We start from the raw sequence: 26,890 nt of genomic DNA, 5'->3' as shown, positions 1-26,890 counted from the left end.
CTTAACCTGCTGCACTATCGCCTGGCCCCCTAGCCCCTAAAAGTAGTTTTTAATCACAGAATTTAAATACACCAGACCTTAATAGAATCAATCTTTCCCTGTCTCATAAAAAAAGTTTCCTTAATGGGCACACTCATACCAATGTCTAACAAACACTATACAAGACTGCCTGGGAGTCAGGCGGTAGCACAGTGGCACAAAGCTCAAGGACCGGCTCCCCACCTGCAGGGGAGTCGCTCCACAGGCGGTGAAGCAGGTCTGTAGGTGTCTGTCTTTCTCTTCCCCTCTGTCTTCTTCTCTTTCCATTTCTCTCAGTCCTATCTAACAATGACTACATCTATAACAACAATAATAATAAAACAAGGGCAAGAAAAGGGGGAAAAAAAAAGACTGCCTAACGCAAGGGAGCTTAACCATCACAATAGGAATTTGACAAGAAATGACTAGTTGCTTCTGGTATCTGGTGGGATGGAAATATAAGAAGTGGCAGCACACCTGATTAAGTGCTAAGGACCCAGGTGCAAGCCCCTGGTCCTCACCTGCAGGGGAACAGCTTCCTAATTGGTAAAACATGTTTGCAGGTGTCTCTTCTTCTTCTAGCATTTCCCTTCTTCCGTAGCCAGTCAACAGCGTCAGGTTGAGCCTGATGTAAAGTTTCGAGACCTCCTTTGAATCTGGAGAGGTGGCAGGTGTCTCTGTCTCTCTTTGTCTCCCACTCCCCTCTCAATTTCTGTCTATCCAATAATAAATAAATCTTTTAAAAAGAGGGGCTATGGGGGAGTCAGGCTGTAGCGCAGCGGGTTAAGCGCAGGTGGCGCAAAGCACAAGGACCGGCATAAGGATCCCGGTTCGAACCCCGGCTCCCCACCTGCAGGGGAGTCGCTTTACAGGCGGTGAAGCAGGTCTGCAGGTGTCTATCTTTCTCTCCTCCTCTCTGTCTTCCCCTCCTCTCTCCGTTTCTCTCTGTCCTATCCAACAACCACAACAACAATAATAACTACAACAATAAAACAACAAGGGCAACAAAAGGGAATAAATAAATAAAATAAATATTAAAAAAAAAGAGGGGCCAAGGGGAGTTGGGCAGTAGTGCAGCGGGTGAAGCGCACGTGGCACAAAGCACAAGGACCTGCGTAAGGATCCCAGTTCGAGCCCCCAGCTCCTCACCTGCAGGAGAGTCGCTTCACAGGTGGTGAAGCAGGTCTGCAGGTGTCTTTCTCTCCCCCTCTCTGTCTTCCCCTCCTCTCTCCATTTCTCTCTGTCCTATCCAACAATGATAATATCAACAACAATAACTACAATAAAACAAGGGCAACAAAAGGGAATAAATAAATATTAAAGGGGGGGCAGGCAGTGGAGCACCTGGTTAAATGCACACATTACAGTGTACCAGGAGCCAGGTTCAAGCCCCTGGCCCCCACTTATGGGGAAGAGCTTCACAAGTGGTGGAGAGGGCTGCAGGGGTCTGTCTCTTTCCCTCTCTATCTCCCCTTCCTCTCTAAATTTCTGTCTCTATCCAATATTAAATCAATAAAGTTCCAGGGGGCCAGGTGGTAGTGCAGTGGCTTAAGCATACATGGCACAAAGTTCAAGGACTGGTGTAAGAATCCTCGTTCTAGCCACCCCCCCCCGGCTCCCCACCTGTGTGTGTGTGGGGGTCACTTCACAAGCAGTGAAGCAGGTCTGCAGGTGTCTATCTTTCTCTCTCCCTCCTCTCTCCATTTCTCTCTGTCCTGTCTAGCAACAGCAGCAATAACAAGGGCAACAGAAATTGGAAAAAAATGGCCTCCTGGAGCACTGGATTTGTAATGCAGGCACTGTGCCCATGAAAACCCTAGAGGCAAAAAAAAAAAAAAAAAAAAAAAAGTGCCTATGCCACATCAAATAAAACCATTCAGGTGGCCCAGACAGTGGTACTGTGGATGAGGCACTGAACTCTTAGGCATGAGGTTCTGAGCTCAATTCCTGACACTGCATGCGAAAGAGTGATGTTCTGGTTCTCATTCTCTCATAATAAACAAAAAACTTTTTAAAAAGAGACTACTTTGTGGGCTGGGTGGTGATGCATCTGGTTGAGCACACATGTTACAACGTGCAAGCATCCAGGTTCAAGCCCCCAGTCTACACATGCGAGGGCAGAAGCTTTGCAAGCAGTGAAGCAGTGCTGCAGGTGCCTCTCTTTTTCTCTCCCTTCTCAATTTCTCTCTCTCCATATATATGTGACACCATAGCTACAGAAGTCTTTCTGACTGTCAGATGACCCACCTCCTAGAATAAAGAGAACCAGAACACAAGATAGTCCATATGGCTTCTGGATTCTAGAAACATTCCTAAATTTCACCCTCTATAGGGAACAAAGCAAATCTGGACAGATTCAGGTGGTTTACAGTGGCCAGCCAGGTCTCTGGCCTTTCATGATTGAAGCAGGGCTCTAACTACAAGGCTGGAGACCTGAGCTATCTCAGGACATAACTCATTCCAGGGTGACCTCTTAGATTCTTTCTTTATAAAACTGGTTCTATCCAGAAATACTGGATATGGATGCACAGCATATCAGTGGGACAGACCTTAACTGGACATAACAAACTGAGCCAGCAGATTAAAATGTCTTGTTAACATCCAGCCACCCCAACCACAGCCAACATCAAATACCTTTGGGTCATCAGTCTCGGGTTTTTCAGTCTCTGAATCGTCATCTTCCTACAAGACAAAGAATTTAGATTAATAATTAGAGTAAGCTTAAAGGAGCAGGCCTGATGATTCTCTCACGCATAATCAGAGGTTGGGGCAAACTTACCTAGCCAGAGCATCCCACCAAGAAGCCCTCCCATACCATATGACCCAGGCCTAGAGAGAGGAGGGAAAGGATATATCCTTGTCTTCTTAGAGGGGAGGTGGGGGTGACATAGGGAAACAAAAGACCAAGAAGGTCAAAGTAAACAGTTAGTCCAGCTGTGTCATAGTCTACATTAATGAAAACGCACAAGACTGAAAATCCACAGGCTGAAATGTGCTTCATTTAAGGCCAATCCCAAACTGCATAGAATATGAAGCATTAATGATTTAAAAGTATGAATCTGAACGTGTTTTCCTTCTTTGCTTTACATGCACACAAACACATCCCACCCGGACCTAATACACTATTCACAGTGAGAATGCCATAACCCACACACACCTGTCTATCTACCTCAGCGAGCCAACAGGACAACATCTGCACCATTTATAAGGGTGAAGGAGATTCTGAGCAGGAGGAAGTTAAGTTGTCAATGACTGGGGAAAGTAGCCAGACAAAGCGGGAAGAAAGGATAAGGCCCACCCTTTGCTGGGTTCCAGCTGAGCAAGCCCTGCCTCCATCTAAGCTCTCATAGAACTGTCAGGCTCTGTCTTGTCCATGCAAGCTTGTTCCATGGCCAAAGGATCTGCCTAACACAAAGTACCAGGTGTGTCCGACATGCTCCAAGGTGTGAGCTATGCTCAATTCTCCCCTGTGCACTGAATGATAATGAGGGTCAAGGACTAGTCACACCTTTTGCTGTATCCAGTGTCACCATTCTACTATCTAGAATACTTCAATGCACAGGAGCCTCTAATTAGCACAGAAGAGATTATGTAAGCCTCATTTGCAATTGTCTCTTACTATTAAACTGAACTTCAACCCAATATTCAAATGTTAGTACAATTATCTGAAACATATGGACAAAGTTAATGGCTTTGAGAAGTGTCCTATAAGGTGCCAGTGGTCAAAAGTTTTTAATACAATCTCCAGAATCTTATTCAAATGAAACTACTAACACCAAAGAATCAGAGATGTAATGTAGTTCAGCCAGGCCTATTCACATTTTAGGTCATTTGGCTAATTGGGAATGACATATAATTAATTCATATTTTAATTTGTTGAGAGAGTGATGCAGAGAGAAAAGAAAGGATGGGGGGAGGAGAGAAGAGAGAAGATCCCAGAGCATGTAGCTCTGGCTTAAGTTTGTACTGGGGACTGACCGGAGACTTGGGAGCCTTAAGCACTTCTGCCTTTGTTATGTTGTGTCTCCAGCCTTGATGAGAAGATTTTCCTTAAGTGTGAAAGAAAGCAAAAGAATAATGAGAATTCTAAGGAAGATAAAAGTGGATCCACTGGGTAGAGGGTAGACAGCATAGTGGTTATGCAAAGAGATTCTCATGCTTGAGGCTCCAAAGTCCCAGGTTCAATCCCCCGCACCGTAAGCCAGAGCTGTGCTCTGGTTTAAAAAAAAAAAAAGTGGATCCACTTTAAAAAGCACACACCATCCAAACACACTGAAGGAAAATAATTAATGGATGTTGTCAGATATATTCAAAGAAAAGGCTGGAAAAGTTTTTTTGTTTTTTTTTTTTTTACTAATGAGAGCACTTTTCTCAACTCTGGTTTATGGTGGTGCTGAAGACTAAATCGGGAACCTTGGAGGCCCAGGCATGAAAAGTCAAGTAAAGTCAATTTACATAACCACTGTGCTATCTCCTCAGTCTCTAATGCTTTTTCTAAACCATTTCTATCAATTCTGAACTATCAGCATTAATATATCTCCTCAGTAGCATAACATAGCAAACTAAGTCTTGTTTCATCTGGCAACTATTTTAATGCTAACATTTTATTATCAACACATAGCACTACCTTCAAACAGCAAAGTGCATTGGGGACCTGGCTCACTGGGTTAAGTGCACATAGTATGAAGCACAAGGACCTGGAGCAAGGATCCTAGTTTGTGCCCCCTAGCTCTTCACCTGCAGGGGGGATGCCTCATGAGCAGTGAGGCAGGTCTGCAAGTATGTATCTTTCTCTCTCCAGCCTCTCTCAATTTCTCTCTGTCCTATTCAATTAAAAAATGGCCGCCAGGAACAGTGGATTCATAGTTCAGGCACCGAGCCAGCAATAACCCTGGAGGAAAAAAAATTCACTGGGGTGGAGGGTAGATAGAATAATGGTAATGCAAACAAACTCTCATGCCTGAGGCTTTAAAGTCCAAGGTTCAATACTCCATAAGCCAGAGCTGAACAGTGCTCTAGTTAAAAAAAAAAAAAAAATGCACCAAATGTTTCAATAAAATGTTGCTAAAATGCCAGCGCCTATATCTGGATTCAATGTTGTTTTTGTGTTACACACCAGACTGATCCTTGCTTCTTTCCCCTCCAAAATTTAAATTCTGGCTCAGGAGACCTAAGTAACAGTGTATTTAAGGTCTTTCTTATTAATTAAAACACAGGCCCTCTTGTCTTTGTTAGCCAGCATCTACTAAACTTTAGGCAAATTTTACAAATAATCAAGAACCAGGTGTGGGGGCTGGGCAGTGGTGCACCTGATTAAGGGCACACTTAAGCATGTGCAAGGACCTAGGTTCGAACCCCTGCTCCCCACGTGCAGGAGAGACACTTCAAGAGTGGTTAAACAGACCTGTCTGTCTCTCTCTCCCCCATCCCTCTCAATTTCTCTCCATCCTGTAAAAATAAAAGAAAACAAACAAACAAACAAACAAAACCAAGTGCAGCCTGGGAGGTGACACAGTAGATAAAGCACTGTACTCTCAAACATGAGGTCCTGAGTTTGATCCCTGGCACTGCATATGCCAGAGTATTACTATAGTTCTCTATAAATAAATCTTTTAAAGAAAAGAATGGCAGTCTGACAAGAAGTGCCAAGTAAAACATCACAGAAGTAGTCATGTTGGACTTAGCATGAGGTCGTGAGATCAATCCATCTCCAGTATCTCATATTCCAGAGTGATGTTCTGATTCTCTCTCTCCCTTCCCTTGCTCTTGTGAATAACTTTTAAAAAAGATTTTATTTATTAATGAGAAAGATAGGAGGAGACAGAAAAAACCAGACATCACTCTGGCACATGTGCTGCTGGGGATAGAACTCAGGACCTCATACTTGAGAGTCCAAAGCTTTATCACTGCGCCACCTCCCGGGCCACGCTTTTGTGAATAATTAAATAAACAAAAGGTAAATTCACAAAGGAAAGCAAAATACATTTTTCCTAATAAACTGAAAGACTTGAATGAGCCCCAACCAAATTAGGAACTAATGTAGGAGGGCCGGACAATGGTGCACTCAGTTGAGTGCACATACTATCACGCACAAGGAACCAGGTTCAAGCCCCACTCCCTACCTGCTCGGAGGAAGCTTCACAAGTGGTGAAGCAAGTCTCTCTCCCTATCTTTTCCTCTCTCAATTTCTTCTGTTCTATTTAAATGAATGAATAAATAAAGTAAAAGATAATTAAAAAAAAATATATATATATATATATATAGCTGTTGGGAACAGTGAATTTGTAGTATCAGCCCCAAACCCTAGCAGTAAGCTTGGTAACAACAACAAACAGAAAAAAGAAAACTATAGTTGACTATAAATCATATTCAAGATAATATGTCTATAGGCAGGGCAGGGGAGATAACATAACGGTTATACAAAAGACATTCATACCTGAGGCTCTGGAGTCCCAGTTCAGTCTCCTGCGTTACCATAAAACAAAGCTAAACAGTGTTCTGGTGAGGGAAAATGGCATTTATGCTAAATAAAATAATCCATGACTTTTCACCTGCTCAACTTTGGTTTATGGTGGTACCAGAGACTAAACCTGGAACCTCAGAACCTCAGGCATGGAAGCCTTTCTTTCCTTCTTCCCCACCAATTACTACTGGAGGTTAGTGCCTGCATGATGAATCCACTGCTCCCAATGATCATTCCCCCCCCCATTTCTTCTTTTTTATACAGATAGAAAGAAATTGAGAGGAAAAGAGGAGAGAAGGAGAAAGAGAATGATCCAGAAGGTGGTATAGTGGATAAAGTGTTGGGCTTTCAAGTATAAGGTCCCAAATTTGATCCCCAGCAGAACAAGTGCCAGAGTGATACTGTAGTTCTCTCTTCCTACTTCTTTCATAAATAAGATGAGACACTCACAACACTGCTTCACTGCTCATGTACTCCTCTCCTGCAGGTGGGGACCTGGGGCTTGAACCTGTGTCCTAATACACGGGAACGGCAGTATGTGTGCTCCATCAGCTATGTTACCACCAGTTGCATGGAAAGAAGCCTTTTGCACAACAATTATGCTATGTCACCCCCACTTTAACTTCAAGGTCAATATAAAATGACACAGGTGAAAAACAAATCTGATATTCAAAAAGAAGTACCAGTATGAATAGCAGCAAAGACCTGCACAAGGAACCTGGTTTGAGCCCCTGGCTCCCTACCTGCTGGGGGGTCACTTTACAAGTGAAGATCTGTAGGTGTCTTTCTCTCTCTCTCTTCCCCTCCCCATCCCTCTCAATTTCTCTCTGTCCTATCCAAAAAAATTTAAAAACTGGCCTTCAGGAGCAGTGGATTCGCAGTGTAGGCACTGAGCCCCAGCAATAACCCTGGAGGCAAGGTAAAAAAAAAAAGAGAGAAGTACTAGTAACCAATCCAATTTTGTCACCAAGCCAAAAAAGTATGTGTGTACAGGACTAGGCAGTGGCACACCCAGTTAAGTGCACATAGTACTAAGAGCAAGGACCCACACAAGGATCCAGGTTTAAGCCCCTGGCTTCCCACCTGTGTGTGTGTGGGGGAGATCCTTCATAAGCAGTGAAGCAGGTCTGCAGATGTCTGTCTTTCTCTTTCCCTCTCTCTCTCCCTCCTCTCTCAGTTTCTTTCTGTCCTATCCAATAAAATGGAAAAAATGGCCACCAGGAGCAGTGGATTCATAGTGCCGGCACAGCACTGAGCCCCAGTGATAACCCTAGAGGCAAAAATAAAGTGTGTGTGTGTTTAGCCATGAAATGAACACTATCAGAATGTTTTAACAATGAAACAATACTTGGGGCATAGTTGGATTTGGGGGATAGATTCATTTACCGACTGTCTGCTGTTCTCATCCTCTTCTTCTTCATAACCATCTTCATCACCTCCAAGTCTAGAAAAGTCATCCTCTCCATAGGCATCAGATACCAATCCACCTTTCTCCTCTGAGATGAAAAAAAAAAAATGGGGAAAGTACAGTAAGAAGTTTCAGGGATTTAAACAGCCAAAATGATTTCTGAAAATAGAAGAGATACTTCAATCGCTTGTAAATGACCATGAGTTATTTGTGAAGACCTTAATTTAGCGAACTAACTCATTAAAAGAATAGGAAACCCACCTGCAGGGGAGTTGCTTCACAAGCGGTGAAGCAGGTCTGCAGGTGTCTTTCTGTCTCCCCCTGTCTTCCCTTCCTCTTTCTATTTCTCTCTGTCCTATCTAACAACGCCAACATCAATAGTAACAACGATAATAACTACAACAATAAAAAAGACAAGTGCAACAAAAGGGAAAATAAATAAATTAAAAAAAAAAACAAATAGGAAATAAGGCTGGCAAAAACAGCTCAGTTGGATAGTGTGCTTGCTTTGTCATAGACACAAACTAGGTTCTAGCCTGCTCGCCACTAAATTGAAGGAAGCATTAGTGCTGCAGTGTTTTTATCTTTTTTTTTTTTTTTTTTTTTTGCCTCTAGGGTCACCGCTGGGGCTCTGTGCATGCACTACAAATCCACTGCTCCTGGAGGCTATTTTTCCCCATTTTGTTGCCCTTGTTATTGCACTTGCTGTAATTATTGCTGTCATAGCTGTTGTTGTTGGGATAGGACAGTGAGAAATCGAGAGAGATGGGGAAGACAGAGAGGAGGAGAGAAAGATAAGACACCTGCAGACCTGCTTCACCGCTCGCAAATCAACCCCCTGCAGGAAGGGAAACTGGGGGCTCCAATGGGGATCCTTATGCCGGTCCTTGCGCTTTGTGCCATGTGTGCTTAACCCTCTGCGCTACCGCTTAGCCCGTTTTTATCTTTTTTAAAAAATTTTATTTTACTTCATTTATTATTGGATAGAGACAGAGAGAAATTGAGAGGGGGGAGAGGGAGATGAGAAGGAAAGAGACAGAGAGACACCTGCAGCCCTGCTTCACCACTTGTGGAGCTTTTTCCCTGCATGTGGACACCAGGGTTTGAACCTGGGTCCTTGTGCACTGTTTTGTGTGTGCTTAACCAGGTGTACCACCTCCTGTCTTTATATCTGAAAAAATAACCTGGCGCAGTGAAGCCCCAATGATGACAAAAAACAAAACAAAGCACAAGTATGTTGGCCCAGAACTGCAGAAGACCACAGGCTTTCCATGCATGAAGTCCTGAATTAGATAAATCACTGGCACCACAAGTGCCAGAGCAATTCTCTAGTTTACCCTGGCCCCCGATAAAAAATAAATCTTCGGGAGTCTGGTGGTAGCACAGTGGGTTAAGCGCAGAGCACAAGGACTGGCGTAAGGATCCCAGTTCCAGCCCCCGGATCCCCACCTGCAAGGGAGTCGCTTCCTCTTTCTCTCTGTTTTTCCCTCCTCTCTCCATTTCTCTGTTCTAACCAACAACGACAACATCAATAACAATAACTACAACAATAAAAAAACAAGGGCAACAAAAAAGGGAATATTTTTAAAAATCTAAAAATAAATAAAAATAAATCTTCAAAAACAAATGAACGTATCAAATTCTGTTTCCAATGATTCCAATCCACTTGTAACAACTGAAGCCTTCCTCTGAACTATTACAGGTGTCTGAATCTCTTTTGCTATGTATTTTGTATCACAAGTACCCGTAAACTTGCCTTTTCACAGAAACGAGGACTGTGTCTTCCTCATTTATTGTGTCTCCCCCTCAGGAACAGAACCCTACAGAAACCAATTTCTCAATCACACATACTTGAGAAACAATTTTTTTCCTAAGCTTAAAGCAGAGCCACCAGGGTCCAGGAAATATCATAAAGGATATAAGAAAAAGGTTTTTATATCTGAGGGTCTGAGGTCCCAGGTTCAACCCCTGGCACCAAATTATGCCAAAGTTGAGCAGTGCTCTAGTAAAACAAACGTTACTACAGAACCTGCTAACTGGGGAGAAAACACACACAGCACACAAGTAGCCAACAGAGCAGCTAACCTAGTTCAAGATCCTTCATTTTCCAGACGAGGAAAGTAAAGTTCATCTTAAGTAACTGCTATCAATGACCCCAAAGAAATAAACTGCAATTTCCTAAACTGTGACTGTTAGTCTGCTAGAGCCAACAAAACCGCCTGGAAACTCTAACAACCCACAAAGTAAGGCTATCGCCAGAGTCTTAAAATGCTCACAGAACTGGACCAGAAATACAGCTTATTTTGTCATGCACATGAGCCAGGTTCAAGCACTGAGCCCTGCACCCTGACGGAAGCTTCATTGCTGCGGTTGTGTTCCCTCTCTGTCTCTGTCTCATCCCGGAGAGGGGAAGCCCTGGAGACAAATCCCCCACCCCTACACACCACCAGCAAAACAAAAGAATAAAATAGCAAAATGCCTACATCTACATTAGTTATCTTTTGTAGTGGAGACACGCTGTGTGCTTAAAAAAAAAAAAAAAAAAAAGGAAAAAGAAAATCCAAGATGAGTCTTAGGTCACATTCCTAACTATTAAAACTCATACACTCAGCCTCTATCACCCTACGTGTGCACTTCTCTCATCGGTCTGTCTCCCCAAACGAACAGTAAGCTCAGAAGGGGCAGGTAGCGGTTCAGTACTTATTTTCCTCCACACGCTTCGTCCATCCCAAAGCCCAGCACGAAGAGACTCCAAGACTCCGCTATTAGAATAATCGAAACAACGGAAGGGACGGCTCCGTTTTATTAAGAGCGTCTGTGCCGCCCAGGACCTGGACGTTGTTTAGAGGGTCCGGGGCGAGGTACCTGGGGTCACCATCCATCCCTCCCGCTCTAGGAAAACAGCGCTACGAGCAGACACCCGACTCGCCCTTTTAACTTCCTGCTTGGGCCTCACCAGCCGCACTGCCTGCCGTTTCAATACCAGCCTCGCCGTCGGACTCGGGCTCTGAATCTTCCGCGTAAACCGCCAGAGAAGACAAGACATTCTTCTTCCCCGCCATCTTCCTCCCACCGTTCCGGCGTGGCTCACTCCTATGATGCCAAAAAGTCTACTTCCGGGCGGCCTATGGCCTTCTTCCGGATCCCCGGAAAATCCGCGCCCATTCTAGACCAGAAACCAATCAAAACGGCCGTTTCTTTCTGCTCTTTATTTCCCCGCCCACTCCCCCCACCCTTGGAATCAACTCTCGCAACGTCATCACTGAGCGACGGAAACATTGTGCGGGTATAACTTGACAGGGAATCTTCAGACTTCAGGCTTCGGAGAGTTGGGGGAGGCACATGGGGGACTTCGCGTAGCTCCGGAGGCCGAGAGCCGCAGCACCCTGGCAAGAGGCCATCCCTCCTGGGCGGATGTGATATCTTGGAGACAGGGAGACTTCGACTGGGGAAAGAAGTAAAGGGCGTGTATGGGACTCTGAGGAGAAGGAAAGAGGGAAGACAGTCTAGGTCCGGACTTGGGGGCCGGGGGTGATGGTAGTCATGGCCGCGCTTATATAGAAGGAGCAAAAGGTGGATTTTAGAAAAGCAATTCCATTTCTCTTAACTGTTCCGAAGATGCTTGAATTTCTTCATATGATCTGATTTCTAGCTCTGTGCTGTACTATAGTTTTTATTTTCACGGAGCATGAAACGGATGTTAATTTGCCCACTGATGGATTGCTTGAGACAGTTCACCTGAAATTATACTACTTGAAAATGATACTGCTGCTCGAGTGCAATAAAGCAGCTTTATATTCAGAGAGAAAATTAAGCAGGATTTAAAAAAGCAGAACAAGGGGCTTTTATAGCAACCGCAGGATCCTCATCGGCACCTTTAACTGTTGGCCATTGTGTGTCGCTGACATGAGCGCCCAGATTTCCTCTCCTTTCGACCCTGAGCGTCGAGTTCGGAGCACGTTGAAGAAGGTTTTTGGGTTTGATTCTTTTAAGACGCCTTTACAGGAGAGTGCCACCTTGGCTGTAGTGAAAGGTAACATTGCCAGATTACCTACCTTTACATTTGTTTTGGCTGTAATCAGGCACATCTGCTGAACATAATCCTGGCCTCCCCAACCTCAGTTTATAATTGGTGTTAGAAATCGTGTAGAATTTACATCCAAAGCTTGCAGGTGTGTTTGGCTGGGCCTTGCGTTTAGATAAAGGCAGAGAGAGAGAGAGACCCCACAACATTGAGGCTTCTTTCAGTGTAGTGGGGGCTGGACTTGGTCCTGTGTCAGGTACATGGCAAAGCAGAACACTATCCAAGTGAGCTATTTCACCAGCCCAGCTTTTTGTTTTGTTTCTAGCGGAATTCTTTATGAAGATATGCCTCCCCAGTTATCCCAAAGTATTTGTGTTTCATTGTTGTTTAGTTTGATCATCCCGTATCTTTTTTCCCCCACAATATTTTTTTTAATATTTATTTATTTTCAAATATTTGTTTATTCCCTTTTGTTGCCCTTGTTGTTTTATTGTTATAGTTATTGTTGTTGATGTCGTCGTTGGATAGGACAGAAATGGAGAGAGGAGGGGAAGACAGAGGGGGAGAGAAAAGACAGACACCTACAGACCTGCTTCACCGCCTGTGAAGCGACTCCCCTGCAGGTGGGGAGCCGGGGGCTTGAACCGGGATCCTTATGGTGGTCTTTGTGCTTTGTACCATGTGCGCTTAACCTGCTGCACTACTGCCTGATTCCCCTCCCCACAATATTTTTTGTTGCCACCAGGGTTATCACTGGGGCTTGGGCCTATACAACAAAATCACCACTCCCAGGGAAGACTTTTTCCTCCTTTGTTTTTTATTTGATAGAACAGAAAGAAATTGAGAGGGAGAGAGAAATAGATACACCTGCAGCACTCCTTCACTGCTTATGAAGACCCCCCCCCCATCCACAGATAGAGTCCAGGGATGTGTGTGCTCTCCATGAGCCATGGCCTGGCCCTGTAACACTACTCCTTCCTCTTCCTCTTTCTTGTATTCTGCTGCTGCTTTTCCTCCTCCTTTTCCATGGTTGTCATTTTCGCCTCCTTTTCCTTATGTAAGACTTCAAGAGGGAGACAGGGAACCAGAGTATCACTCTGACATGTGATACAGGGCATTGAAGTTAAGACTTTATCACTGTCAGCCTAGAATTATTTTTTTCTTAAAGACTATTTTATTAACATATAAGGGGCTTTTATGTGAGACAGAGGAGAGACAAGCCAGGACTACTCCAGTACGGGTGGTGCCAAGGATTAAATCAACAACCTCAGGCATGCAAGTCTAATACTCTGAGTTATGTCATCTCCACAGTCCCCTTAAGTCTAAATTCTATCACTGTGCCACCTCTGGGACCACTTCAATTTAAAAAAAAAGGATTTCATATATGATAAAGAGGAGGAGGAGGAGGAAGAGACTAGCCAGAACACCACTCTGACACATGTGAGCAAGAGATGGACCTGGAAACCTCAGGCGTGAAAGTTCAGTGCTTTCCCAATTCAACTATTTTCTCAGCTATTCATATCTTTCTCTCTCTCTCCCTTCTGTCTCAGTTTTATTTATGTGTGTATCTATCTATTGATTTTGTCTCTGGAGTTATCATTTGGACTTGATTGCTGGTGGGCACTTTTTTCTTTTTTGATAGAGGGTGAGAGACAAAGAAATAGAGAGGGGAAAGAGAGAGAAAGGAGAGAGACCTGTAGCACTGCTCAGTTGCTTGTGAGGCTTCCCTTTGCAGGTGGAGACAGAGGGCTTGATCCCATGTCTTCATGCTTGGTAATGCGAACTCTTAACAGGTATGCCACCACCCAACCCTTATTTGTTTGTTTGTTTGTTTGTTTGTTTATGTATTTATGTATTTATTTTTAAACCAGAGCACTGCTCAGTTCTGACTGATGGTGACGTTGGGATTGAACCTGGGACTTTGGAGCCTCAGGCATGAGAGTCTCTTTGAATGACCATGATGCTATCTACCCCCACCCAATCCCTATTTATTTATTTATTAGAAAGAGAATCAACATAACTGGCATATGCACATCAAGTTTGGGACCTCATGCTTGCAAGTCTGGCTCTCTACCCACTGTACCACCTCAATCTGTGTAACTCCAACATTTTAATTAATTTATTTAATTTCATAGGACAGGAAGAAATTGAGAGGGAAGGGGGTGTGTGAGGGTGATCTGGCTGCGACATCTGTCACCCCAGTGATTGCTAGGGTTGATTCGGCTGATCTGGCTGGCTGGCTGGCTAGGGGGGTGTCCCCTTCCTCCCTCACCGTTCCATATGTGCCCTTCCCGAAGCTGCACATTTGGTTGAAAAGGATGGCCTTTCTCAGTAGAGGGAGGGGGGAGAAGGAGAAACACCTTGCAGCACTGCTTCATCACTTGTGAAGTTTCCCCCGTGCAGGTAGGGGCCACGTGCTTGAGTCCAGGTGTTTGCGCCCGGTAACATGTGCACTTATCCAGGTGTGCTACTCCCCTGTCCCTCCAACTTTCTTTTAAATATTTTTTAAAATATTTATTTATTCCCTTTTTGTTGCCTTTGTTATTTTATTGTTGTAGTTATTATTGTTGTTGTTATTAATGTCATCATTGTTGGATAGGACAGAGAGAAATGGAGAGAGCTGTGGAAGACGGGGGGGCGGGGGGTGCAGATTAAGATAGACACCTACAGACCTGCTTCACCGCCTGTGAAGCAACTCTCCTGCAGGTGGGGAGCCAAGGGCTCAAACCGGGATCCTTACACTGGTCCATGCGCTTTGTACCACATGTGCTTAACCTGCTGCGCTACCGCCTAACTCCCTCTTTTAAATATTTCTTCACTAACAAGTGAGAAGGAGAGCCAAATCATCACTCTCACATAAGCAATTGCCTTAGAATCAGACTTAAGAGCTCATGCTTTTAAGTTCAATGCTCTACTACTGCACCACCTCCTAAGCTACTGCAACTTCAACTTGTTGACCTTGCACTAATTAGCACTATCGAAAATGGTTAGATATCATAATGGTTATGCAAAGAGACTCTCATGCTTCAGGCTCCAAAGTCCCAGGTTCAATCCCCCCTGCACTACTATAAACCAGAGCTGAGCAGTGCTCTGTTAAAAAAAAAAAAAAAAGAAAGGAAAAAAAAGAAATAATTTATGCATCTTTCTAGACCCTTCTAGATGCCTGACCTTTTCATAGAAAGGAAGGGAAAGAAATTAACATTATGGGAGTCAAACGGTAGCGCAGCGGGTAAAACGCAGGTGGCGCAAAGCGCAAGGACCGGCATAAGGATCCTGGTTCGAACCCCGGCTCCCCACCTGCAGGGGAGTCGCTTCACAGGCGGTGAAGCAGGTCTGCAGGTGTCTTTCTCTCCTCCTCTCTGTCTTCCCCTCCTCTCTCCATTTCTCTCTGTCCTATCCAACAACGACAACAACAATAATAACTACAACAATAAAACAAGAAGGGCAACAAAAGGGAATAAATAAATAAAATAAATATTTTTTTTAAAGTGTGTTTAAAAAAAAAGGAAAAAGAAAAAGAAAACATAGACTCACTACCCCTCTTATCCAAATGACTTACTGATCATTATTAAGTCAACAAAATAAAAATCGGGAGTTGGGCGGTAGCACAGTGGGTTAAGCTCAAGAACCAGCATAAGGATCCGCAGTTCAAGCCCCCGGCTCCCTCCCTCCAGGGGAGTCACTTCACAGGCGGTGAAGCAGGTCTGCAGGTGTCTGTCTTTCTCTCCCCGTCTCTGTCTTCCCCTCCTCTCTGCATTTCTCTCTGTCCTATCCAACAATGACAACATCAATAACAACAATAAAAACTACAACAATAAAACAAGGGCAACAAAAGGGAATAAATAAATAAATATATATATATATAAGAAATTAACATTATTTTGAGAGTTTTGCAGGTGCTGGATAATATGCTAGATGCGTTCCTTACATTCACAGTTAATTGTCAACATCCTTGATACAAAGAGGAAAAAGAAAAGAAGCAATGAGATACTGTCTTGTATTTTTGCAGGTGACAAGGATGTCTTTGTGTGCATGCCCACAGGGGCAGGAAAATCACTCTGCTATCAGCTCCCTGCTCTGTTGGCAAAAGGCATCACCATTGTCATCTCTCCTCTCATTGCATTGATTCAGGTGAGGCTTAAGGGGATGAACATGGGAGTACAGAAAGTTTAGAGGAAGTTTTTTTACAGCTGGAAATACCACTTCTTTTGCCTTTTACCTCTCATTTTCTTTGATTTGCCTATATCTTTTTAGTGAGTTCCTTTTTTTATACATATAAAGATTTATTCTTTAGATTTATTTATTCATTTTAAATTTCTTTCTTGGAGAATTAATGTTTTACATTCAACAGTAAATAAAATAGTTTGTACATGCATAACATTCCCCAGTTTCCCATTTAACAATATAACCCCCACTATGTCATTTATCATCCTTCATGGACCTGTATTCTACCAACCCAGCCACCCACCCCAGAGTCTTTTACTTGGGTGCGATATGCCAATTCCATTTCAGGTTCTACTTGTGTTTTTTTTTTTTCTTCTGATCTTGTTTTTCAACTTCTGCCTGAGAGTGAGATCATCCCATATTCATCCTTCTTTTTTTTATTTTATTTTATTTTTTTTTTTATTTAAGAAAGGATTAATTAACAAAACCATAGGGTAGGAGGGGTACAACTCCACACAATTCCCACCGCCCAATCTCCATATCCCACCATATTCATCCTTCTGTTTCTGACTTATTTCACTTAACATGAATTTTTCTTTTTTTTTTATTTTTAAATTTTTTATTTAAGAAAGGATTAGTGAACAAAAGCATAAGGTAGGAGGGGTACAACTCCACACAATTCCCACCACCCAATCCCCATAACCCACCCCCTCCCATGGTAGCTTTCCCATTCTCTATCCCTCTGGGAGCATGGACCCAGGGTCATTGGGTTGCAGAAGGTAGAAGGTCTGGCTTCTGTAATAACATGAATTTTTCAAGGTCCATCCAAGATCAGCTGAAAACGGTGAAATCACCATTTTTTACAGCTGAGTAGTATTCCATTGTGTATATATACCACAACTTGCTCAGCCACTCATCTGTTGTTGGACACCTGGGTTGCTTCCAGGTTTTGGCTATTACAAATTGTGCTGCTAAGAACATATGTGTACACATATCTTTTTGGATGGGTGTGTTGGGTTCTTTAGGATATATCCCCAGGAGAGGAATTGCAGGCTCACAGGGTAGGTCCATTTCTAGCCTTCTGAGAGTTCTCCAGACTGTTCTCCACAGAGGTTGGACCAATTGACATTCCCACCAGCAGTGTAGGAGGGTTCCTTTGACCCCACACCCTCTCCAGCATTTGCTGCTGTTCCCTTTTCTGATGTATGACATTCTTACAGGAGTGAAGTGGTATCTCATTGTTGTCTTTATCTGCATTTCTCTGACAATCAGAGACTTGGAGAATTTTTTCATGTGTTTCTTGGCCTTTTGGATCTCTTCTGTGGTGAATATTCTGTCCATGTCCTCCCACCATTTTTGGATGGGGTCATTTGTTGTCTTGTTGTTGAGATTGGCAAGTTCTTTATATATTCTAGTTATTAGCCTCTTGTCTGATGTATGGCATGTAAAGATCTCCCATTCTGTGAGGGGTCTCTTGGTTTGGGCAGTAGTTTCTTTAGCTGTGCAGAAGCTTTTTAATTTGATGTAGTCCCATAGGTTTATACTTGCCTTAGTCTTCTTTGTAATTGGATTCATTTCATTGAAAATGTCTTTAAAATTTATGTGGAAAAGAGATTTTTTTTTTCTCCTCCAGGGTTATTGCTGGGCTCGGTGCCTGCACCATGAATCCACCGCTCCTGGAGGCCATTTTTCCCCCCTTTTGTTGCCCTTGTTGTAGCCTCGTTGTGGTTATCATTATTGCCCTTGTTGACGCAATTCGTTGTTGGATAGGACAGAGAGAAATGGAGAGAGGAGGGGAAGACAGAGAAGGGGAGAGAAAGATAGACACCTGCAGACCTGCTTCACCGCCTGTGAAGCGACTCCCCTGCAGGTGGGGAGCCGGGGGCTCGAACCGGGATCCTTACGCCAGTCCCTGCGCTTAGCGCCACATGCGCTTAACCCACTGCGCCACCGCCCGACCCCCTGGAAAAGAGTTTTGCCAATATTTTCCTCTAAGTATCTGATAGTTTCTGGTCTAACATCCAAGTCCTTGATCTACTTGGAATTTATTTTTGTGTTTGGTGAAATAATGGTGGTTCAGTTTCATTCTTCTGCATGTTTCAACCCATTTTTTCCAACACTATTTGTTGAAGAGACTCTGCTTTCCCCATTTAATAGTCTGGGTACCTTTGTCAAAGATTAGATGTCCATAGGTGTGAGGGCTTACTTCTGGGCTCTCAGTTCTATTCCACTGGTCAGTGTGTCTATTCATGTTCCAGTACCAAGCAGTTTTGATGACAATGGCCCCAATTTGAGATCTGCGAGTGTGATGACTCCAGATCTGTTCTTTCTTCTCAAGATTGTTTTGGCAATTCTAGGTCTTTTCTGGTTCCAGATAAACATTTATAGCATTTGTTCTATTCTCCTAAAAAATGTGCTTGGGATCTTGATGGGGATAGCATTAAATTTGTAGATGGCTCTGGGTAATATATTCATTTTGATGATGTTAATTCTTCCAACCCATGAACATGGAATATCTTTCCACTTCTTTGTGTCTTTTTCAATTTCCTTGAGTAGTGACTCATAATTTTCAGTATACAAGTCTTTCACTTCTTTGGTTAGGTTTACTCCTGGATATTTTGTTTTTGTTGCTATAGTAAAAGGAATTGATTTCTGGATTTCAATTTCTTCTTAGTATTTGCATAGAGGAATACCACTGACTTTTGTATATTAATTTTGTAGCCTGACACCTTACTGTATTGCCTGATGGTATCCAAAAGCTTCTTGCTGGGTTCCTTAGGTTTTTCCATGTATACTATCATGTCATCTGCAAATAAGGAGAGTTTGACTTCTTCTCTTCCAATCTGTATCACTTTAATTCCTTGCTCCAGCCTGATTGCTATGGCAAGAACTTCCAACACTATGTTGAATAGTAATGGTGATAGTGGGCAGCCCTGTCTAGTATCTGATCTGACTGGAAATGCTTTCAGTTTTTCACCATTGAGTATGATGTTGGCTGTAGATTTGCTATATATAGACTCCACTATCTTCAGGAATTTTCCATCTATTCCCTTTTTTTGTAGTGTTTTGATCATAAAGGGATGTTGGATTTTGTCAAAGGCTTTTCTCTGCATCTATTGATATGACCATGTGGTTTTTGGTCTTGCTTTTGTCGATGTGGTGGATCACATTGATGGATTTACGTATATTAAACCAACCTTGCATGCCTGGGATAAACCCCACTTGGTCATGATGAACAATCTTTTTGATATACTGCTGTATCCGGTTAGCTAGAATTTTGTTCAATATTTTCGCATCTGTGTTCATCAGAGATATTGGTCTGTAGTTTTCTTTTTTGGTTGTGTCCCTGTCTGCTTTTGGTATCAGAGTGATGTTGGCTTCATAGAAGCTGGCAGGGAGTATTCCAGTGTCTTCAATCATCTGGAAGACTTTTAAAAGTAGAGGTATAAGTTCTTCTTTGGAGGTTTTGTAGAATTCATTTGTAAAACCATCTGGTCCAGGACTTTTATTTTTGGGAAGATTTTTGATAACTGTTTCAGTTTCATTAGCTGTGATGGGCCTGTTCGTGTTATCTACTTCCTCTTTACTTAGTTTTGGAAGTTGGTAGGTATCTAGGAAATTGTCCATTTCTTCCAGGTTTTCTAGCTTGGAGGCCTATAGTTGTTCATAGAAGCCTCGCATGATATGTTGAATTTCTGTGGTGTCTGTTGTGATATCTCCTCGATTTATTTATTAATAAGGGAAACAGTATCTCTCTGGCACATGTGATGCCAAGGATCGAATTTGGGATTTCATGCTTGAGTGTCCAACACTTTATCCATTACACCACCTCCTGGGCCACTTTTAAGATATATTTATGGTGGACTTGGAGGTGGCATAGTGGATAAGGTGTTGGACTCTCAAGGGTGAGGTCCTGAGTTCGATCCCCAGCATCCCTCTCATTCTCTTTCCCTCTCTTCTTTTCTCATTTATAAATACATTTAAAAAAAAACAAAACAAGCAAAACAGATTTATTGGGGCTGGGTGGCTGCTCACCTGGTTGAGTACACAGATTACTATGCTCAGAGACCCAGGTTCAAGTCCTTTGTTCCCACCGATGGGGAGGAAGCTTCACAAGTGGTGAAGCAGTACTACAGGTGCCTCTCTATCCCTCTGTGTCTCCCCTCCCCCTCCCAAGCTCTCTGTCCTATCAAATAAAATAATAAATATTTTAAAATAATAAAAGTAAAACTTAAAAAATAAACTTATTTATGAGAATCAGAGTATCATTTATTTTTTCCTTATTGCCACCAGGGTTATCACTGGGACATGCTGTGGCACTATAGATCCACCACTCCCAGTAGTCACTTTTTCCTTTTACTTGAGAGGACAGAGAGAAATTGAGACCTACAGACCTGTTTCTCCACTCATGAAGCTTCCCTCCTGCCGGTGGGTGCTCAACCACTGTACCACCTCCCAGCCCCAGAGTATCTGCAACACTGGGAATTTCTCTCTGTCCTGTCCAACAGCAAGGGCAACAAAATGGGAAAAATGGCCTCCAGGAGCAGTGGATTCATAGTGCAGGCACCGAGCCCCAGCGAGAACCCTGGAGGCAAAAAAAGAAAAAGAAAGAGATGTCAGCGAGTCACAATGATGCTGACCACTGAGTCCCCAGGGCCAATTTCACTACCCTCTGTGACTTCTCTGCTTTCTCCCCTCAGGACCAAGTGGACCACTTACTCTCCCTGAAGGTGCAAGTGAGTTCCCTGAACTCCAAACTCTCAGTACAGGAGAAAAAGTTGCTGCTCTCTGACCTGGAGAAAGATAAACCTCGGACCAAACTTCTGTACATCACACCAGAGATGGCAGCTTCATCCTCCTTCCAGCCCACCCTGAACTCCCTGGTGGCCCGCCATCTGCTGTCCTACCTGGTGGTGGATGAAGCCCATTGTGTTTCCCAGTGGGGGCATGACTTCCGTCCTGACTACTTGCGGCTGGGTGCTCTGCGCTCCCGACTGACAAACACCCCGTGTGTGGCACTGACAGCCACAGCCACCCCGCAGGTCCAAGAGGATGTGTTTGCTGCCCTGCACCTGAAAAAACCAGTTGCTACCTTCAAGACTCCTTGTTTCCGAGCCAACCTCTTCTATGATGTGCAGTTCAAGGATCTGCTTTCTGATCCCTATGGAAACCTCAAGGATTTTTGCCTTAAAGCTCTTGGACAGAAGGCTCACAAACAGGTGAGGCTGGAGAATTAAGATGCTTCTAAATATAGCACAAGCCTTTGTATTTGAGCCAGCACAGGCCATAGGATTTTTTTTTTAAGATTTTTAAAATATTTATTTAAGGATTTTTTAAAAATATTTTTTAAATATTTATTCCCTTTTGTTGCCGTTGTTTTATTGTTGTAGTTATTATTGATGCTGTTGTTGTTGGATAGGACAGAGAGAAATGGAGAGAGGAGGGGAAGACAGGGGGAGAGAAAGATAGACACCTGCAGACCTGCTTCACCGCTTGTGAAGTGACCCCCCCCCAGCAGGTGGGGAGCCGGGGACTCGAATCAGGATCCTTACGCCGGTCCTTGCACTTTGTGCCACCTGCACTTAACCCACTGCGCTATTGCCCGACTCCCACCATAGGATTTTTTTAAAGATACATTTATTTATTTATTTTTAATTTTTTATTATCTTTATTTATTGCATAGAAACTGCCAGAAATCAAGAGAGGAGTGGGCGATAGGGAGAGAAACAGAGAAATACCTGTAGCCCTGCTTTACTGCTCATGAAGCTTTCCCCCTGAAAGTGGGGACTAGGAGCTTGAACCCAGGTCCTTGCACATTGTAACATGTGCGCTCAACCAGGTGCGCCACCATCTGGTTCCCAGGCCATAGGATCTTAAAAATTCATGTGCAAATAGAATTGTCCTTTGGGTTACCTGACACTGTCCCCTTTCCTGGGTTGGTTGTTTGTTTTCCCTGGAATGTAGATCTGACGTTTTTGCATTATCTTTATTCAAGATTTGAGATGAGAGGACAGAGGATTAGATAGGGTGAGTGTTGAGAGAAAAATGCATAGAATTTCTCTCTTAATGATGCTCTTATTTGTTTTGTGTCTTTTTAAAAAATATTTATCTGTTCTCTTTTGTTGCCCTTGTTTTATTGTTGTAATTGTTGTTATTGTAGTTATTAATGAAGTCATTGTTGTTGGATAGGACAGAGAGACATGGAGAGAGGAGGGGAAGACAGAGAGGGGGAGAGAAAGAGAGACACCTACAGACCCGCTTCACCACCTGTGAAGTGACTCCCCTGCAGGTGGGGAGCTGGGGCTCGAACCAGGATCCTTATGCCAGTCCTTGCACTTTGTGCCACGTGTGCACTTAACCCACTGCGCTACCGCCCAACTCCCTTGTGTCTTGTTTTCATGCTGTCCCCAGGATCGAATCCAGGGTATTACACATTCAAGACATCTGCTCTATTGCTGAGCCACCTCCATGGGCCTCACAGTCTCTTCTGACCCAGGCTGCAGTAAAAGGGGCCGAGTGTCCTCTGTTTCCTGATGTCCATTTTCTTCTCATGTCTCCCCATTCAGTTGTCTGGCTGTGGCATTGTCTACTGCAGGACCCGAGAGGCGTGTGAACAGCTGGCAATAGAGCTTAGTTACAGGGGTGTGAATGCCAAAGCTTACCACGCAGGTAAGGGGTGCCCTGGCCACATGGTCCCCTTCTTCTCAGAGGCCTCTTAGTGTGGCTCTTGTCCTCACAGATTTGGATGATCAGGTGGTCGTCATTATTGTCCAGCTATCCAAGCACAGTCAAAGTGATTTACTTAAATGTTCAAAAAAGGGTCTAGACACAAATGAGATAAAAAATTAAAATTGTAACTCTTGAATTATTTTCCTCTTGTCGTGCCCAGCTAGAAGCAGGTGATTTTTTTTCCAGGTAGATTCAGAGTGAGGGGGAGTGGGAGGGGGGAAGTTGGGCTGGGGATGGGGGGGAGAGAATGAAAGAAGCCATAGCACTGAAATGAACTTCAATTCAGTGGGAGCTTGAACCTGGCCTGCACACGTGGCCAGACAACACACTATTCATATGAGCTATTTTGCTGTTCACAGTTGATGAATTTTATTTCATTTTATTTATTTTTATCCCTACCAGGGTTAACGCTGGGGTTTGGTGCTGGCACTGTGAATCCACTGCTCCTGGTGGCCTTTTTTTTTTTTTCCCTTTCTATTTTATTTGATAGGAGAGTGAGAAATTGAGAAGGAAGGGGTAATAAAGAGGGAGAGAGAAAGACACCAGCAGACCTGCTTTACTGCTTGTGAAGCTTCCTCCTCACAGGTGGGGGAGCAGGGGCTCAAACCCAGGCTCAAACCCCATGGTAATGTGGGTGTGTAGTTGGGTGTGCCATTGGCTGACCCCCAGTTGGTAAATGTTTATAAGCATAGGTATTGGTGCTGTGGTGAACTCAGGTTTTGGAGCCAAGGCCTACGGATTAAAGTCATGGCTCAAATATTTATTGAGCACTATGTGTGCAAGTGGAGGAGGGTCTTTTTGTGAGCTAAGCCTCAGCAGGACTAAGTGATGGGCCCAAGGTCACGCTCCTGGTTAAGTGATGGATTCAGGGTATGTGTCAGCGCTCGGCACAGTGTGAAAGAAACCTAGAACCCACGGAAATACACATTCCCTTTCTTTCCAGGGCTGAAGGCCTCTGAAAGGACACTGGTGCAGAATGAGTGGATGGAAGAGAAGGTCCCTGTTATTGTAGCGACCATTAGTTTCGGGATGGGAGTGGATAAAGCAAATGTGAGGTGAGTTGTGTTTCTTTTCTTACCTTGCTGGTGGGCTTTCTAGATTTTGTTTTGTTTTTTAAAAAAGACATTTATTTATTAATGATAGAACCAGAGCATGACTCCAGTCCAAGTGACACTGGAGATCAAACCCAGATCTCATACTTGTGAGTCCAGCACGTTAGCAACTATGCCACCTGCTGGCCACAGAGAACACTGATTTTTTTTTTTTTTTTAAAGAGTTTGAGGGGGCCGGATAGTGCAGCATGCTAAGTGCACATGGTACGAAGCTTAAGGATCATCATAAGGATCCCAGTTTGAGCCCTCAGCTCCCCACCTGCAGGGGGCTTATTTCACAAGCAGTGAAGTGGGTCTGCTGGTGTCTTATCTTTTTCTGTCCCTTTCAATTTCTCTCCCCCCCTTGTCTTCCTCTCTTCTCTTGATTTCTCTGTCCTACCCAACAACAACGACGGCAACAAAATGAGAAAAGTGGCCTCAAGGAACAGTGGATTTGTAGTTCAGGCACTGAGCCCCAGCAATAACCCTGGAGGCAAAACACAAACAAACAAAAAACTATCAAGCCTAAGGTATCAGAAGTCCCAGCTTCAATCCTCAGCATCACCATAAGCTGGTGCTCTGATGAAGAAAAAATTAAAATGACAGATTGAACCTTGGGCTGTCTGTGTCTTATTAGAGATCAACTTTGAAGTCAGACACACCTAGGCTCAGATTTTAACTGTATTGTTACCTTCTATAAATTTTCTTCTCTGAGTCTGAAATTCATTGTCTGTTGAAGTAGGTCTATTTCACATGATAGATTATTACATTGTTATTGCTGTGTTCTTATTACTGGGTCTTTACCTCTACAGGCTGACTATTTCAGATAGAGAGACAAAAAGGCAGAAGAAAAAACACCCCAGCCCCAGAGCTTCCTTCAGAGGGGTGGGAACCAGGCTCAAACCTGGGCTGTACCCCTGACAGGGCAAGTGCAGTATCCAAGTTAGCCATCTTGCTGGCCCTCCACATGCTAGTTTAACAAATAAAGCGGATATCTAAACTAGCTTCTTTTTTAAAAAATTTATTTCTTTATTGGGGAATTAATGTTTTACATTCAACAGTAAATACAATAGTTTGTACGTGCATAACATTCCCCAGTTTCCCATATAACAATACAACCCCCACTAGGTCCTCTGTCATCCTTCTTGGACCTGTATTCTCCCCACCCTCCCACCCCCACCCCAGAGTCTTCTACTTTGGTGCGATATCTAAACTAGCTTCTATGTTATCCTTTAAGTTTATATTTTTTCCCTGTGCTTCTGGCTGAGGTTTCTGTTTGTTCCTTATATGTGTGGGAACTGTCCCTTTAACTTGGTGTGACCTCTAACTTGGGCTGCTCCGTGACGGGGAGGACTGCTGATCAATGGCAGGTGTCCTATTCAGACTCGGGGACCCACTCTGGGCCTGTTTGCCTGTGAACTTTCACACTTTCGGTCCCTGGAGAGCCCTGCTCCCTGACTCGCAATTATTCTCCCTTCAGCAGTTCTGTTGGCAGCTGCTCAGGCGGTGTGTCTTTTTGTGTCCTACAGGTTTGTTGCCCACTGGAATATCGCCAAGTCTATGGCTGGATACTACCAGGAGTCTGGCCGGGCAGGCAGGGATGGGAAGCCTTCGCGGTGCCGTCTCTACTACTCTAGGAGTGACCGGGACCAGGTTGGCTTCCTAATCAGGAAGGAAATAGCAAAGCTTCAGGTACGTTCAGGGGAGTAGAATGTATCACTTTACAATTTTATACAGCTTCTTTTCTTTTTCTTTTTCCTTTCCTTTGATAGAGAGGGAGAGAGGCAAAGGGAGAGATTTCAGACCACAACACAGCAGCTTCCTTCAGTGTGTTGGGAGCTGTGCTTGAAGCTGAGTTGTACAGAAAGCAAAGCAGCGCGCTATCCAAGTGAGCGATTTTGCCAGCCCACACCGTATTTCTGACTCCAGATGAAACTCTGTAAACAGGAGCTACTCCTAGACTGATAGAATAGAGTGGGGAGCGTGTTATGTTGGTAGCAAGGAAACATGCAGCAAGCCAGCTTAGACATTTTATTCTGTAGTTATCCTAACGTTTTTCTGTGCATGTTATGTTACTTAGCAAAGATCAGGCCTGCCTTGATTACTTTTTAAAAAATATTTATTTATTCCATTTTGTTGGCCTTGTTTCTTTTATTGTTGTAGTTATTGTTGTTATTGATGTTGTCATTGTTGGATAGGACAGAGAGAAATGGAGAGAGGAGGGGAAGACAGAGAGGGGGAGAGAAAGACAGACACCTGCAGACCTGCTTCACCGCCTGTGAAGCGACTCCCCTGCAGGTGGGGAGCCGAGGGCTCAAACCGGGATCCTTACGCCGGTCCTTGTACTTTTCGAGACCTGCACTTAACCTGCTGCGCTACAGCCCAACTCCACAATGTAGTCATTTTTTAAAATAAAATCTTATGATAAATAAACCATGCATTATTTTCAAAATATCTTTATTATTAGAGACAGGGAGAATTGAAAGGAAAGGGGAGGTAGAGAGGGAGAGGCAGAGACAGCTACGGCCCTGCACCACTTACTCGTGAAGCATCCTCCCTGCAGGTGGGCACTGAACCCAGGTCCTTGTGCACTGTAATGTGTGTGCTCAGCCAAGTGCACCAACACTCGCTCTTCTCCCCACCCACCCCTGCCCACACACCCCTTTTTCTTTCCAGAACACTGCTCAGCTTTAGCTTACGTTGGTGTGGGGAATTGAACCTGGGACTTTTGAAGCTCAGACATGAAAGTCTTTTTTGTGTAATCATTAATTATACTATCCTCTAATTTTATTCTTTTCTTTTTTTTTATTTTTGGCTGTTCTTTTAAATATTTATTTGACAGGAGAGAGAAACTGAGAGGGGAGGGAGGGAAAGAGAGAGCGAGCGAGCGAGCTGCAGCATTGCTTAACTGCTCGCTGCTCATGAAGTTTCCCCCCTGTAGGTAGAGACTGGGAACTTAGACGGGGTCCTTTGTCATGGTGTGCACTCCTCCA

At 43.8% G+C, this 26,890-nt stretch overlaps 2 protein-coding genes across 7 annotated transcripts in view; one reads left to right on the top strand and one right to left on the bottom strand.

Annotated features, from left to right (window-relative positions):
- Nucleotides 1-10,999, bottom strand: part of SAP30BP (SAP30 binding protein) — a 46,475-nt gene extending 35,476 nt beyond the window's left edge. For 2 of the 3 annotated variants that reach the window (XM_007524879.3, XM_060202753.1), the window contains exons 1-3: nucleotides 10,846-10,999; nucleotides 7,868-7,977; nucleotides 2,653-2,700 (exon numbers count right to left, since the gene is read on the bottom strand). In XM_007524879.3, coding sequence (XP_007524941.1) covers nucleotides 2,653-2,700; nucleotides 7,868-7,977; nucleotides 10,846-10,951 — 264 coding nt within the window. In that variant the 5' untranslated portion in view covers nucleotides 10,952-10,999. The remainder of the gene's footprint in view (nucleotides 1-2,652; nucleotides 2,701-7,867; nucleotides 7,978-10,845) is intronic. The other variant, XM_060202752.1, reaches the window with a different exon arrangement.
- A 169-nt stretch (nucleotides 11,000-11,168) lies between these two features.
- Nucleotides 11,169-26,890, top strand: part of RECQL5 (RecQ like helicase 5) — a 46,452-nt gene continuing 30,730 nt past the window's right edge. For 2 of the 4 annotated variants that reach the window (XM_060202759.1, XM_060202756.1), the window contains exons 1-6: nucleotides 11,169-11,922; nucleotides 15,923-16,044; nucleotides 20,778-21,296; nucleotides 22,644-22,746; nucleotides 23,750-23,861; nucleotides 25,427-25,589. In XM_060202759.1, the coding sequence (XP_060058742.1) occupies nucleotides 11,796-11,922; nucleotides 15,923-16,044; nucleotides 20,778-21,296; nucleotides 22,644-22,746; nucleotides 23,750-23,861; nucleotides 25,427-25,589 (1,146 nt within the window). In that variant the 5' untranslated portion in view covers nucleotides 11,169-11,795. Of the gene's footprint in view, nucleotides 11,923-13,685; nucleotides 13,707-14,344; nucleotides 14,376-15,922; nucleotides 16,045-20,777; nucleotides 21,297-22,643; nucleotides 22,747-23,749; nucleotides 23,862-25,426; nucleotides 25,590-26,890 lie in introns of those variants that run through there. The other 2 variants (XM_060202758.1, XM_060202757.1) reach the window with 2 other exon arrangements.

The sequence above is a fragment of the Erinaceus europaeus genome, chromosome 12 (genome assembly GCF_950295315.1).
Source record: "Erinaceus europaeus chromosome 12, mEriEur2.1, whole genome shotgun sequence".
In the NCBI taxonomy this organism is placed as follows: domain Eukaryota; kingdom Metazoa; phylum Chordata; class Mammalia; order Eulipotyphla; family Erinaceidae; genus Erinaceus; species Erinaceus europaeus.
This window is presented reverse-complemented; position numbering and strand designations above follow the sequence as displayed.